This window comes from Microcebus murinus, chromosome 3 (genome assembly GCF_040939455.1).
Source record: "Microcebus murinus isolate Inina chromosome 3, M.murinus_Inina_mat1.0, whole genome shotgun sequence".
In the NCBI taxonomy this organism is placed as follows: domain Eukaryota; kingdom Metazoa; phylum Chordata; class Mammalia; order Primates; family Cheirogaleidae; genus Microcebus; species Microcebus murinus.
In genome coordinates this window covers 6,332,698-6,346,426 of record NC_134106.1, presented here as the reverse complement: position 1 = coordinate 6,346,426, position 13,729 = coordinate 6,332,698, and the positions used below count along the sequence as shown (strand labels likewise).

The window sequence follows — 13,729 nt, the reverse complement described above, 5'->3', positions numbered from 1 at the left end:
TAGGGGAGGCTGTGGGCGCTCTGGAAGACCAGGAGTGTAAACCCACAGGCGCTCAGAGAAGGCTGAGAGATCTGGCTTGTGGATTCGGGAAGGCTTTTGAGCTGGCCTTCGTTTGTAATGAGTGTGCAATGTCTTCTGAAGTTATAGTTGTGGTTTATTTCTCTTAATAAACTTGATTATAATGGTAAATAGGGATTATGAATTAACTATAAGAGGAGTGATATTGAGAATGAAAACAATATTGCCTGGGGTACTTGTAAAAAATACACACATTTGGAGGCCCAAAGGGGGACTCATCCTTCAGCCACTTGGGCGCCCACCTGCTGCGCCTGCAGCGCTCCAGTCCCGCCTCCTTCGTGCCCGCCCCGCCCCAGGGGCGTGGCCACTCAACGCCCCGCCCCAGCGCGCGGCCACGTGACCTGTCAGTTTGCGGAGAAGGAGGAATATGGCCGCCGGGCGTGGTGAGGGAGACGCTGTTACAGCCGCCTTCTCTTCCTTTGCGCTCCTCTGACACCGCCTGCGGCCGAGCGGGCCCATTCCGTCCGAGCTGAGGGCGCAGTCCTCGGGCCAGGCTGTGAGACGGTCAGTGTGGAGGTCCGCTGGCGGGGCTTTGCCGCGCGACGGGGGAGGAGGCGGGGGCGAGGCCGGGTGGAGAGAGGGCCCAGGTTGGGCGGGGAGCGGGGCTCAGTCCGGGCGGGGTGGGGGGATGGACAAGGTGGGGGGGCGGTGCAGCCTGGGTGGGGAGGGGGCGAGTCCGGGCGGGGTGGGGGGATGGACAAAGTGGGGGGGCGGTGCAGCCTGGGTGGGGAGGGGGCGAGTCCGGGCGGGGTGGGGGATGGACCGGGTGGGGCGGGGCCCAGGCCGGGCGGGGGATGGGCTCGTGGGCCCGGTGGGGAGGGGAGGAGTGGGAGCGGAGCGAGGTCGAGCCGGGAGGGGTTCTCGGGGACGGCCGGGCAGGGGAGCCCCGGGCGCTCGGGGTCTGGCTTTCGGGGCGAGTTCACTTGGCTGGAGTGCGGGTAGGTTTTCTGGACTCGTTGTCTCAGGTGGTCAGTCTTTCTCGGGGCAGAGTGGCCCCTCAGGGTTGGGGTGGGGTGGGGTGGGGTGGGGGTGAAGGATGTTAGTGAAACAGTTGTTTTTGTTCTTTAGCCGGGCAGCCCCTGGCACACCCACCAGCTGGAGAATCTCTTTAGTTGGTGCCTCTGAGGCAGTCGTTCTGTGTTTCTTTTCTGGGCTTCCATCGGTGAGGAGGTATTGTTTTCTCTCTTGCTTTCATATTGAGCTCCATTGCTCCATTGTCCTGGGTAGCCTTTTAAACGCCTGGCAAGATATCGGCAAGTCATCGATTTCCACGTTGCCATGATTTATTTATAGGGAAAGAATTTCTTTGTCAGCCTGCAGTGGTGGAATTTTTATTCTTTCAAGTTGTTTTGACAGGTTTAAACCAATGAAAAATTTTTCTTGTTAATTATTCATGCTGCCATCTCTGCTCCGTAGAGGTACTTGTTAAAATGTACCTTTGTTAGTCTTTCAGAGATTGCCAATTGTTTGGCCTGGGGTGTGGCTCAGGAATTACCCTCAGTGGGTCCCTGTCCACATTTGACAACACTGAGCACCAGATATCTACATTTTTTAAAAGCACCTTAGGGTATCGGGTGCAGAGCCAAGGTTGGGAAATGCTGTAGCAAGTTGTGTTCTTTGTTCTCCTTTAGCTTTGCTTGGGTGGACTACTTTCATCAGAATCATCCTGGGGTGCTTGTTAAAATGTCAGTTTCTAGGCCCCACCCCAGATCTACCTAATGGGCTTCTCTGGGGGAGGAGTGCAAGGGATATGTGTATTTGACAAGCTTCCCAAATAATTTTGAAGCTTACAAGTTTGCAAATCCTTGTTCTACACTTTGAATGATTTCCAGATCTATTTTTCCGAGTTGTGGGTGGGTTTCTTCAACCTAGTTCTTTTGGAGCACTTCAAATTCATCCTGTCCAAAGCACCCACAGCCCCCATTCACCCAGCCAGGGTGGTGGGGAAGGAGGCATAACCATGCAGAGAAAAGTCTACTCGTCCTCCTTACTTCTCTTTTGCTAAGGGCAACACCATTCTCTAGTCACCTGTACTTGATGTCTAGTCATCTTAAGCCTGTCCTTTTTCTTCTCCAGTCACATGATTAGTTTTATTTTTATATCCAGAATATCTCTTCTGAATATTTGGTGGGTCAGAAAGGTCAAATATTGGATATTTTATATTGTTCAAGTTAATATCTCTCACGTTTCCATTACCACTGCTTGGTCCCTCTTCTATGGGTTGTCTGTTTTAGTGATTCTCTGACAGGTGTCCAGGGCTCTGATTCTTTGTGTTTTTCCAGGCTGGGTCACATAGACTGTTGGGAGATTAACTTTTCTAGGATCATGTATGAGTGTGCTATCCCTTGTTCCTATGGTCAGTTTCTCCACTTTATGTGCTATTGTATTAGTGCTGCTCAGAAAGCAAGTACCAGAAACTTAATCTATTACCTCAAGGAAAAGGAGGCACATGTGACTGAATGAGAATCAGCAAGAAGTCAGGATCCCAGGCAGCACCATGTGCTGCATCTCTCAGGGGCCACACCTGTTCTTTTACTTAGGAGTGAGTCTTTAATCTGTTGTGTTCTCTCTGCTGACTTGGCTGTCTCAAAACTGTATCATTTACACATGGCCCACAATAACAGGCACAGTCTCTGGTTTCTAATTCCCAGTTCTAGAGAGAAGAAGCTGATTGAGCAGTCTCATGTCATAGATCATGTGCCCGTCCTGGTTATGGGCCATGGCAGAGAACATGGCTATTGAGGGTAGCAGGGACTGTGAGCAGGTAAAGTCCTTCAGAAGGGGCATTTTTAGTATACCTACGCAGTTTTTCAATTTCACAGTTACCTATTGAGTTTCTACTTGTTCTAGACCTATAATAGATTCTGGAGGTGCAAAAACAAAGGGGAGACAGATCTTAATAGATGAGTTCAAAGGTGACCCCTGAGCTGGATTTTGAAGGATGTGTTTTGGCTCCTTAAGAATGTTAAAGCTGGGTCAGGCACTGAAGGTAGTTGAATCTGCGTGGGCATGCTCATTCATTCTGCAAGTATTGGGCTCTGCAGTGTACCAGGCACTTTGCTAAGTGCTGGAGATGCAGCGGCAAACAAAACTGAGATTGTCCCCGTTCTCATTACATGAGTTACATTTGCTTGCGTAGAGGGAGCAGACAAAAAAAGTACCTGGTATGTGGAGTGATGCTGAGTGCTCTATAGAGGACTTTTAAAGTAGGGCTGTGGAATGGGGGATGATGGTAGAGGGGATGATGGCTATTTTATACACAGTGGTCAGGGATGCTCTAATCAGGTGACATCTGAATAGAAATTCAGAGGCTTGAGCAGAAAGAAGGAAGAAGAGTGGCATGAGATGAGCTCAGGGAGATGGGGAAGGGGTGGAATAAATCAAGCAGGGCCTTATAGGCCACAGTAGGGAGCTGGGATTTTGAGGGAGAGGATAATTCTTGGGGAGTTTTGAGCACAGAATGGCCATAAGAAGACTTATGATTTAGGAGGATCACTCTAGCATCTGTATGGAGTGGTGAGGTCCAGGCCCGGTAGTGTCAGCTGCAGGGCAGGCTCTGGGGACTGCAAATGGGTCAGTGTTGCTAGACTTAGGTGAAGGGAGGAGGAGAGGCGCTGGAGATAAAACTGTGGGAGAGGCCACATTCAGGAATTGATTGTGTTGTATCTGGAGGAAAACAAATTAGTAAGCATTGGGCAACGTGGTCACTAGTGTTGCTTGGTATAGTTTGTAATGGGAGAAGTTATAGGTTGTGTCTATTAACCATTTGGCCTTTTGGTGAAAGCACTTTGAATACCAAAAAAGTTTTGTCATCCTATTAGATTTGTTTGCAATTTCTATAAATGAGCTTACTACAACATGAAGATTTTTTTTCTAGCATCGCTATTGACTATAGCTGCCATTTTCAAAAATAGTGTCAAGAATGTATAACCTTATATTCCCAGTAGGCAAAAAATGGCATGGACAATAGATTCAAATGACGCCCATTTATTCAAGAGATATAGTGTCTTCTATGGGCCAGGAATTGTGCTAGGTGTTGGGTATTTGTTATAGAACAGTCTTTTCTTTTATAAAGCTTACATAATAGTGAGAGGGACCAGCTACTAAACAGGTAAATGTGTAAATTACAAGTTTATAAAAGTGCTATGAAGGAACAAAAAAGGATCCTGTAATAGATTCCAATCCAGGTTAGGGGAATCTACTAAGAAAGGGTGGTTAAGAAATGGTAATATCTATTATGTAAAATAGTTAATATTTATTGACCTTGTATGTGTTAGGCACCATTTTAATCCCTTTGTGTGTAACTGTGTAGTTATTTGAAGATGGGAAGATTTAGACAGTGAGGTCAAGCAGCTAGCCAGGAGGCGAAGGGTGAAGAAGAGAAGTTGTTTAATGGTTACAAACATAAGTCATATAGGAGGGATTAGTTCTAGTGTTAGATAGCACAGTAGGGTGATTATAGTGAACAACAATTTATTGTATTTTCCAAAATAGAAGGTTTGAAATGTTCCCAGCACAAAAAAATGGTAAATGTTGAGGTGATTGATATCCTAAATACCCTGATTTGATCGTTACACATTGTATACATGTATCAAAATATCATATAAACTCCATTAAAATGTGTAATTATTATATCTCAATAAAAAAATAAAAAATAAAAAACTAGCCCAAGGTGATAGTAAGTTGTAAAGTCAGGAGGCAAGCCAAGGGGTCTTGTTCTAGAGTCTGCACTGAGCTGCCCTTTAAGAAGGCTTTTTCAAAGAGGTAACATTGAAACTGAAGTATGAAAGATGAGAAGCTGCACAGATTTCTTGTGATGAAACATTTTTTCTTTTTTCTAATGAAAATGAATGTTGGCTTATTTTATCAAGTAAAACAATACAGCCCAAGGATGTGTGAAGGCAAAGCTAATCATCTCCTCCTTTTAGTCCTGCTTGTTAATAGATTCCAATCTAGGTTAGGGGAATCTACTAAGAAAGGGTGGTTAAGAAACGGCAATATCTATTATTATGTAAAATAGTTAATATTTGTTGACCTTGTATGTGTTAGGCACCATTTTAATCCCTTTGCGTGTAACTGTGCAGTTATTTGAAGATGGGAAGATTTAGACAGTGAGGTCAAGCAGCTAGCCTGGAGGTGAAGGGTGAAGAAGAGAAGTAACCAATTTTAGCAGCCAGATGTGTGTCCTTCCACACTTTTCTCCTTGTTCATGTGCATACACTGAATTTATACATATACAGGTGTATGTTTATTTTATCAAGTAGAATCATACTATACACATACTCTTTAACATGACAAACATAGGTTTTACTACATATCAACAAATATGGATTTAATATTATAATTTTATTTTGTATTTTCTAGGTATTTATATATGTGCCCACAAACATGATATTTTAATATTGATTATTCAGTGAAATTTATTAAACATTGTCCATGACCTCTAGTCAGAGACCACCAGCACCATGCCTGTAGTTGAACAAAGTTGGTCTCATTAACTTCTTGTGGGAAAGGAGTATGCGTTAGGGCACTAACTATTAGAGGGAATCTTTCTAAGAGGTTGTTAGAAAAGTCTTATAGGGTTTGAGCTTATGTTAGGTGATTTGGAGAGGACTTCAAAGAACAAAGCTTTGCTCTGTATTGGGTGCTTCAAGAAGTGGGTGGGGAACGACATGAATTGGAGGGGCGAAACTGGAGAGAGGAGGCATGAGTTGATAGCCTGTCAAGTTGATTCAGGGGAGAGATGGCGTAGTAGATGTTTTTAGGATTGATGCCTTAGATCACAACTGTTCCCTCTTTTCTGGAAACAGTGGCAATACTATGTGACCTTGTAACCTCCTCCCAACTTTGTGACTATAGTTGATCGGTTCTGGGTTGGCAACTGGCCCAGTCTGGGCTGTCAGTCCTTTCCTGAGACCTTTAGATCTGGGAACAAAGAGTAGACTGCTTTCTCTGGTGTTAGAAACTGTCTGATTTGAGGCTAGATAGCTGTGGGAAGCTATCTTCCTCTTTGTGTAGAAGAATTTGGTCTAGAATGAGAGTAGAGTAACTAATAGAGAAAGAGAATTCTGCTTGCATTTGAGGTCAGGTTCCACCTACATTTCCCATACTGTGGTTGTGGGAAATAAACCAGAATCCTTAAAATACATTTTTCTGTTTTGCTTAAGCTAGTTTAAATTTGTCTCTTGCAGCCTTAAGAGTCTTGATTAGTATGGACGATGAAGGCCAGAACTAAGGTGCTGAGCGTGGGGTTGGCTGATCTCAGGTGTTAGGAGGTGAACTGGACAGAAAGTGGTGACTGTGACTCTGCAGAGAGCAGCGTGCTTTGCTAGAGTGGACACCAGGGCAGTGTTCTAAGTGGAGGGAAGAAATTGGGCAGAGGCAGGTGCAGAGGCAGGTGTGGTATAGCAGGTGGGGGCAATTTTGAGTGCTTCAGCCTGGCTGGGCTGTGGGGATGGGGCTGGTATAAAGAGAGAGAGCTGATTCTGGGTATTGGTTACTGGAGTATTAGGCTTGAACCCAAAGTCTCTTATTGGTTTCTAATGGTACAAATATCACGTACTAGAAAATTTAGGAAATAAATATCCCAAAGAGAATAAAAATTATACTAATGCCATTTGCCATTTGTTCTGTTGCACTTCAGTATTTAAAAATGTGTATATTTTAAATAGTTGAGATGCTGTATATGTAGTTCGTAATCTTTCCCCCCACTTCTTATATCATAAGCATTTTTCGGTCATATATTTTTGGGAAACATTTTGATATATATACATATATGTATTTTTTTTTTTTTTTTTTTGAAACAGGGTCTTGCTCTGTTTCCCAGGCTAGAGTGCAGTGGCATCATCATAGCTCTCTGCAACCTTAAACTCCTGGGCTCAAGTGATCCTCTTGCCTCAGTCTCCCAGGTAGCTGGGACTACAGGTGTGTGCCAATCATGCCTGGCTGAGTTTTCTATTTTTTATATAGAGAAAGAGGGTCTTGCTATGTTGTTCAAGCTGGTTTTGAACTCCTGGCCTCAAATGATCCTCCCACCTCTGATGATTGTATATTATTCTGCTGTGTGAATATGTCATAATTTATATAATGCCCATCTCTAAGTTTTTGTTCTTATGAACAAAATTGCATTATACTTAAAATCTTTGTCCACATTTCTCATGTTTTTAGAATGAATTCCTAGGAGTGAAATTATTGGATCAAATAACATAACCTTTTTTTTTGAGGATTTTTAAAAAGTAAAGTATATAGAAGTATAATTTACATATAGTAAAATTCACCCTTTTTAGTAGACTTTTGTTTTAATCAAAAACCAAGATTTGTTCATGACTAGTGGACAGTTTTGAATTTTGACAAATGCATGTGATTGTATAACTATGACCACAGTCAAGACACAGAACATCCATTAACTCCCCAAATTCTCCTGCACCCTTTTGTAGTCGTCTTACTCCCCCCCCCCCCATCCCTGCTCTGTTTTCTGTCTCTGTAGTTTTCTTTTTCCAGATTGTCATATAAATAGAATTATACAGTACAATAGTTTCTGCCCTCTGGCCCCCAAAGACAGACTTCCTTCCCACACATAAAATATATTCACCTATACCAAGGCCCCCCAGAATCTCATATCATTACAGCATTAGCTCAAAGTCTAGATATCATTTAAATCTCAGCTCAAAAGTTCTAAATCTTGGCCGGGTATGGCGACCCATGCCTGTAATCCTAGTACTCTGGAAGGCTGAGGCAGGAGGATCGCTTGAGGTCAGGAGTTTGAGACCAGCCTGAGCAAGAGCGAGACCCCATCTCTATTTAAAAAATTGGAAAAAATTAGCCGGGCAACTAAAATAGAAAAACTTAGCTGGGTGTGGTAGCACGTACTTGTAGTCTCAGCTACTTGGGAGGCTGAGGCAGGAGGATCGCTTGAGCCCAGAAGTTTGTGGTAGCTGTGGGCTAGGCTGACGCTACTGCACTCTAGCCCCGGCAGCAGAGAAAGACTCTTGTCTCAAAAAGAGAAAAAAAAGTTCTAAATGTTATCATCTAGGTCAGGTGTAGTCCATTTGGAGGCACAATTCCATTCCATCAGTGAACCTGTGAAACATAAGAGATAAGTTATCTGCTCCAAGTACAGTTGGGATGCATGCACAGAATACCAGTGATAGACATTCCTATTCAAGAGTGATGGAAATGGAGGGAAAATAGGAGTCATCAGTCCCAAGCTATCTCCTTCTCTTAACAAAGCAAGTTTTTAAATTTGATGAAGTCTGATTTAGTTATTTTCTTTTTTTATGGACGGTGCTTTTAGTGTCATATCAAAGAAATCTTTCTTAATCCAAGGTCTCTAAGATAGTCTATGTTTTCTTCTAGAAGTTTTGTACTTTTAGATACCACATTTGCTCAATTTTGAGTTAGCATCTGTGTATGGTGCAAGGTATGGATTGAGGTTTGTTTATTTGCATTCATATGTCTAATTGAATATAATAAAGTTCCTACTCTGTGAGAACTTAAAAGTCTACTTGTGGTAGACAGACAGTAAGCAAACAATGTGTCCTTTTTATGATGGTGACAAGTGTCATCTGATGGAGAACAGTAAATCAGGACAAGGATATGGGAGTACAAGCTGCAGTGGAGCCCATGTGAGGTTGGTACTGTCTTATATATATCACATGCCAGGTGAGACTTTCTAATGAGGCTTCCAAAAGGAAGTAAGGGGGAAGAGAAGTTTAGGCAGATAAAGGAGAAGTGCAGAGACCCAGGGAGGGACAGTGCCCAGCATGGTTAGGCAGCCAAGGGATGATGGGGAGCGGTGGGAGCTGAGGTCAGGTGTGGCAGAAGTGAGAGGCTGTGCCACGTAGAGTTAACTAGGCTGAGGTAAAAACATTTGATTTTGCTTTCACTACTTTGAGAAGCCATTAGAAAGTGTGGGAGCAAAAAGGATGCATTCTGACTTAGTACTACTCACAGTGTGATTCTTCTGTCAGCATCTGCTGGGAGCTGGTGGAAGATGTAGCCCCACCCAGACCACTGAGTGAGGATCATTGAGAGTAGGACCCAGAATCTGTTGTAAAAGCTCTCCAGGTGTTGTTTTTTTTTTTTTTTTTTTTTTGGAGACAGAGTCTCACTCTGTTGCCTGGGTAGAGTACAATGGTGTGATCATAGCTCACTGCAGCCTCAAACTCCTGGGACTCAAGTGATCCTCCTGTCTCAGCCTCCCAAGTAGCTGGGACTATAGGCATGCACCACCATTCCTGGCTAGTTTTTTCTATTTTTACTAGAGACGGGGTCTCGCTGTTGCTCAGGCTGCTCTTGAACTCCTGAGCTCAAACAATCTGCCCACCTCGGCTTCGGAGTGCTAGGATTACAGGCTTGAGCCACTGTACCTGGCCTCTCTCCAGGTGGTTTTGATGCATGTTAAAGTGTTTTTTTTTTAATTTAATGCAATTGTTACTTGACAAGCATTTTATTTATGGGGCACAACATGATGTTTTGATACATGTTTATATTATGAAATGATCAAATCAGGCTAATTAGCATATCCATCGCTTCACATACTTATCGTTTCTTTGTGGTGAGAACTTTTTTTTTTTTTTTTTGAGACAGAGTCTCGTTTTTGTTGCCCAGGCTAGAGTGAGTGCCGTGGCATCAGCCTAGCTCACAGCAACCTCAGTCTCCTGGGCTCAAGCGATCCTCCTGCCTCAGCCTCCCAAGTAGCTGGGACTACAGGCATGCGCCACCATGCCGGGCTAATTTTTTCTATATATATATTAGTTGGCCAATTAATTTCTTTCTATTTATAGTAGAGACGGGGTCTCACTCAGGCTCAGGCTGGTTTCGAACTCCTGACCTCGAGCAATCCTCCCACCTCGGCCTCCCAGAGTGCTAGGATTACAGGCGTGAGCCACCGCGCCCGGCCTGTGGTGAGAACATTTAAAGTCCACTCTTTCAGCAATTTTGAAATATATAGTACGTTATTATTAACTCTAGTCACCATGCTATGCAGTAGGTCACTAGAACTTCCTCCAGTCTGTCTGAAACTTTGTACCCTTTGTCTGACATCTTTTCATTCCCCAGCTGCCCCGATGCCCACCCCCCAGACTCTGGTAGCTCTGGCCTAGCTTATGTTTTCAAAGTCACTGTGGTTGTGTTATAGAGGATGGACTGCAGGGAAGGCAGAGTGGAGGCAGGGAGGCCAGTCAGGAAGCTATGACAGTGGTCCAGGTGAGAGGTCATAGTGGCTCGTACCAAGGTGGTAGTGATGGAAGTGCTGAGTAGTAGTCAAATGTGAAATATATTTTATAGGTAGAGCCAAAAGGATTTGCTAATAGATTGAATGTAGGATGTAAGTGGAAGAAGTAAGTCTTGCATAATTCCAAGGTTTTTGGTCCTGGAGGAATGGACCCAGAGCTGCCATTTACTGGATGGAGACAGTAGGAGGAGCAGTGGAGCACTTCCTTGTATTTGAGGTGGTGATAATGGAGGCTTTGGGGATGGATCTAGAGTTTGGGGTGCGGAAAAGTTAACATTGAGATGAGTGTGAATCTTGGGAAGAAACATCTGGTCAGCATTTGACAGCTGAGCTATGGAGCCTTGTTTTCACTTCTACCACTGGAGGTGTACTTGCTCGAGTTCAATGTTAAGAATGATACTATATTTAATAGTAACTTAGTTTTTTTTCCTGAACCACAAATTATGTGTACTTTGTCTAATTTTAACAGGTATTGAAATAAAGATCACTACAACTTTCTGTGAAAATGTCGGTTCTGATATCACAGAGTGTAATAAATTATGTAGAAGAAGAAAACATTCCTGCTCTGAAAGCTCTTCTTGAAAAATGCAAAGATGTAGATGAGAGAAATGAGGTAAGACCATGTGTGTAAAATTAAATTCTTTCACAAAGATTTGTTGACCACTTACTGGGTACAAGGCACTGTGCTAAGGATAGAGGTAAGAAATAGGTGGTTCTCACCCTCACTAATGTTGAACTGTACTTATGGTATAATTTCTCATAGTTAAAAGTACTTCAAATGCCATGTTTTTGGAGTGCATTTTAACTTACATAAATGATTGAATATTGAATTTAGATTTATCATTGACTTTTTATTCCTTGATGGAATAATCAGTATTCAGGATGTTTGATTACTGAAATCTGAAGTTTTGCTAAGAAATGTTAGCATCTAGACTCTATCTTCCTAGGAATTGATTAACCAGGCAAAATTAGGAATTTTTGAAATTTTCCTTAATGGACCCCCCCAACTCTCTTCCATGATTGTTCATTCTACACAACATGGGATTGTAAAGATCCTTCCTCTTTAAGAGAGAGTTAAGTAGGTTATGTTATACTTAATAAGACATTAATAAATGTGTACTTAAATGAGATATTTTTATTTAATAATATGAGTAAAGAAAAGTTGATCTTATTTTATGAATAGCCAAGCTGACCATTATTTAGCATGTTTTAGGTACTAATAAATTTTTGTATAAATATTATATTAAAAAGTGGCAAAGTATGTGTTTGTTTTATAAAACTTAAGGAAAATAATCATGTTTCTCAGAACTGTATATATTTTCAATAAAGTATAATTTTTTTGCCATTAGGTAAGATTTTTATTTTACACATGTGTGTATGTATATGGATTGATATGTATGTATATATGTGCATATACATGTATCTGTGTAGACACAAAAATTTTTGTAAATTATTATAAAGAAACACATAAAATTTACTGTCTTAACCATTTTTAAGGATGCGGTTCAGTAGTGTTAAATATTTCCACTTTGTTGTGCAAAGATCTCCAGAATTTTTTCATCTTGTAAAATCAAAACTATGTATCTATTAAACAACTCTCCCTTTCCCATTTCCCCAACCTCTGACAACTACCATTTTACTTTCTGTTTCTACCAATTTGACTAATGACACCTCATATATGTGGACTCACATATTATTTGTCTTTTTGTGACTGGCTTATTTCACTTAACATAATATCCTCAAGGTTCACTCATGTTATAGCATGATTTCCTTCCTTTTCAAGCCTAAGCAGTATTCCACTGTATATATGTAGCACATTTTGTTTATCCATTCATTTTGGATGGATATTTAGGTTGCTTCTATCCCTTGGCTATTGTGAATAATGCTGTTATAACATGGATGTGTAAATATCAGAAATGTTTTTAAAAATGTGGAATTGACATTTATTGTAACTGTTTTTGGATATTGGGTACCTAATTTTGTTAAATGTTAACTCAGTCATTAATGAAATGTTGATCTAAAAATTTTATTGCAGTAATATGATAGCTAATGTTTTAATTGAATATTTAAATATAATGGTATATATTTTGTATGTATTTGCATAGCAACTGTATAAAGAATAAATACTGTTATTTATGACTTAATTCCTAAGTTACCTATCCAAGATATTATCTAGTAGAACTCAAATTTGAACCCTCCCCTATTTGACTTTAAACAAACTATAATCTGTTTACGACCCACTGCCTTTCTTTGAGTCTTCAGAAGAAAGTTCACCTAATGATGATGCCTCTTTCTTCCCAGTGTTTCTGTATCAAACAAAATGTGTTTTGGTTAGTTAACAACATCATTGCAGCCTTTTATGATTGTGAATAGTCAAAAATTGTTATAAATAGATAAGGTATAAAATTTATAATTGGAGATTATTATAAAAGAATTATAGAAATAATTGTTTTTATTAGCATATATTAGCATGTTTGTAATAACAATGTGATAGTTTAAAAACATTGTTTTACTTCTAGACATTTTCTGAATGAGAAAATAGAATACTGAGAAAATAGCTTCACTTGGAAGGAAAAACATAGTATATCAATAAGCATAAAATTATATTAATCTTATTGCCATAAGGGGCGAAGCATATTTGGCATAGAGCTTAATTTAGGATCATCCATGAGATAGCATTTAATGGATATTAATTATCATTATATCTAGTTTAACATTGTACCAGTTTAAATTGGAGTTTTAAAATAATAATTTGGAACTAGTTGAGATTGTTCAGTTATGGCTCAGTGTGAAGTCTGGAGATAAAGTAGCAGCATTCTCAAGGCCTTTTTTTTTTTAAAGCATTTTGCTTCTACGACTTCTTATAAAATTTAATTTTTATAGAATTATAAAAAGTTGGGATTTTCCCCTTATTAAAAGTAAAGTATTTAAGTAACTTCATGTTAATGTGTTTTAGTTATCAGTTTTGAGAAGGATTCTGAAATATTAGATCAATTAAATAATGTGGTTAAAATTTCTTGATACTGTGTTTAGCACATAATTGGCCGCAATCAGTAACTCTAGTTTCCTTCTTTTCTTTCTACTTTATTTATAAACTAGAATCTAGTTTTATTTTATTTATTTATTAAAAGGATTTGTTCTATAAAATTTGGATTCAGTCAGAAGGCCACACTCAAGATCCAGAAGGTCATATGTGGCCCCAAGGCTGCAGGTTCCCCACCCCGACAACCTCTTGGCCTGTGAATATTCATAGTGATCGCTAATCTTTGCCCTTTGTAGAGTAGTAAAGGGTTTTTTATTTTATTTTATTTTATTTTATTTTATTTTTTTTTTTTTGAGACAGAGTCTCGCTTTGTTGCCCAGGCTAGAGTGAGTGCCGTGGCGTCAGCCTAGCTCACAGCAACCTCAAACTCCTGG

General features: G+C 40.7%; 1 protein-coding gene across 11 annotated transcripts in view; it reads left to right on the top strand.

The window, feature by feature from the left end:
* Window positions 1-418: 418 nt before the first annotated feature.
* Window positions 419-13,729, top strand: part of KIDINS220 (kinase D interacting substrate 220) — a 105,648-nt gene continuing 92,337 nt past the window's right edge. For all 11 annotated transcript variants that reach the window (XM_076000534.1, XM_076000532.1, XM_076000533.1 and 8 more), the window contains exons 1-2: window positions 419-582; window positions 10,782-10,925. In XM_076000534.1, coding sequence (XP_075856649.1) covers window positions 10,818-10,925 — 108 coding nt within the window. In that variant the 5' untranslated portion in view covers window positions 419-582; window positions 10,782-10,817. The remainder of the gene's footprint in view (window positions 583-10,781; window positions 10,926-13,729) is intronic.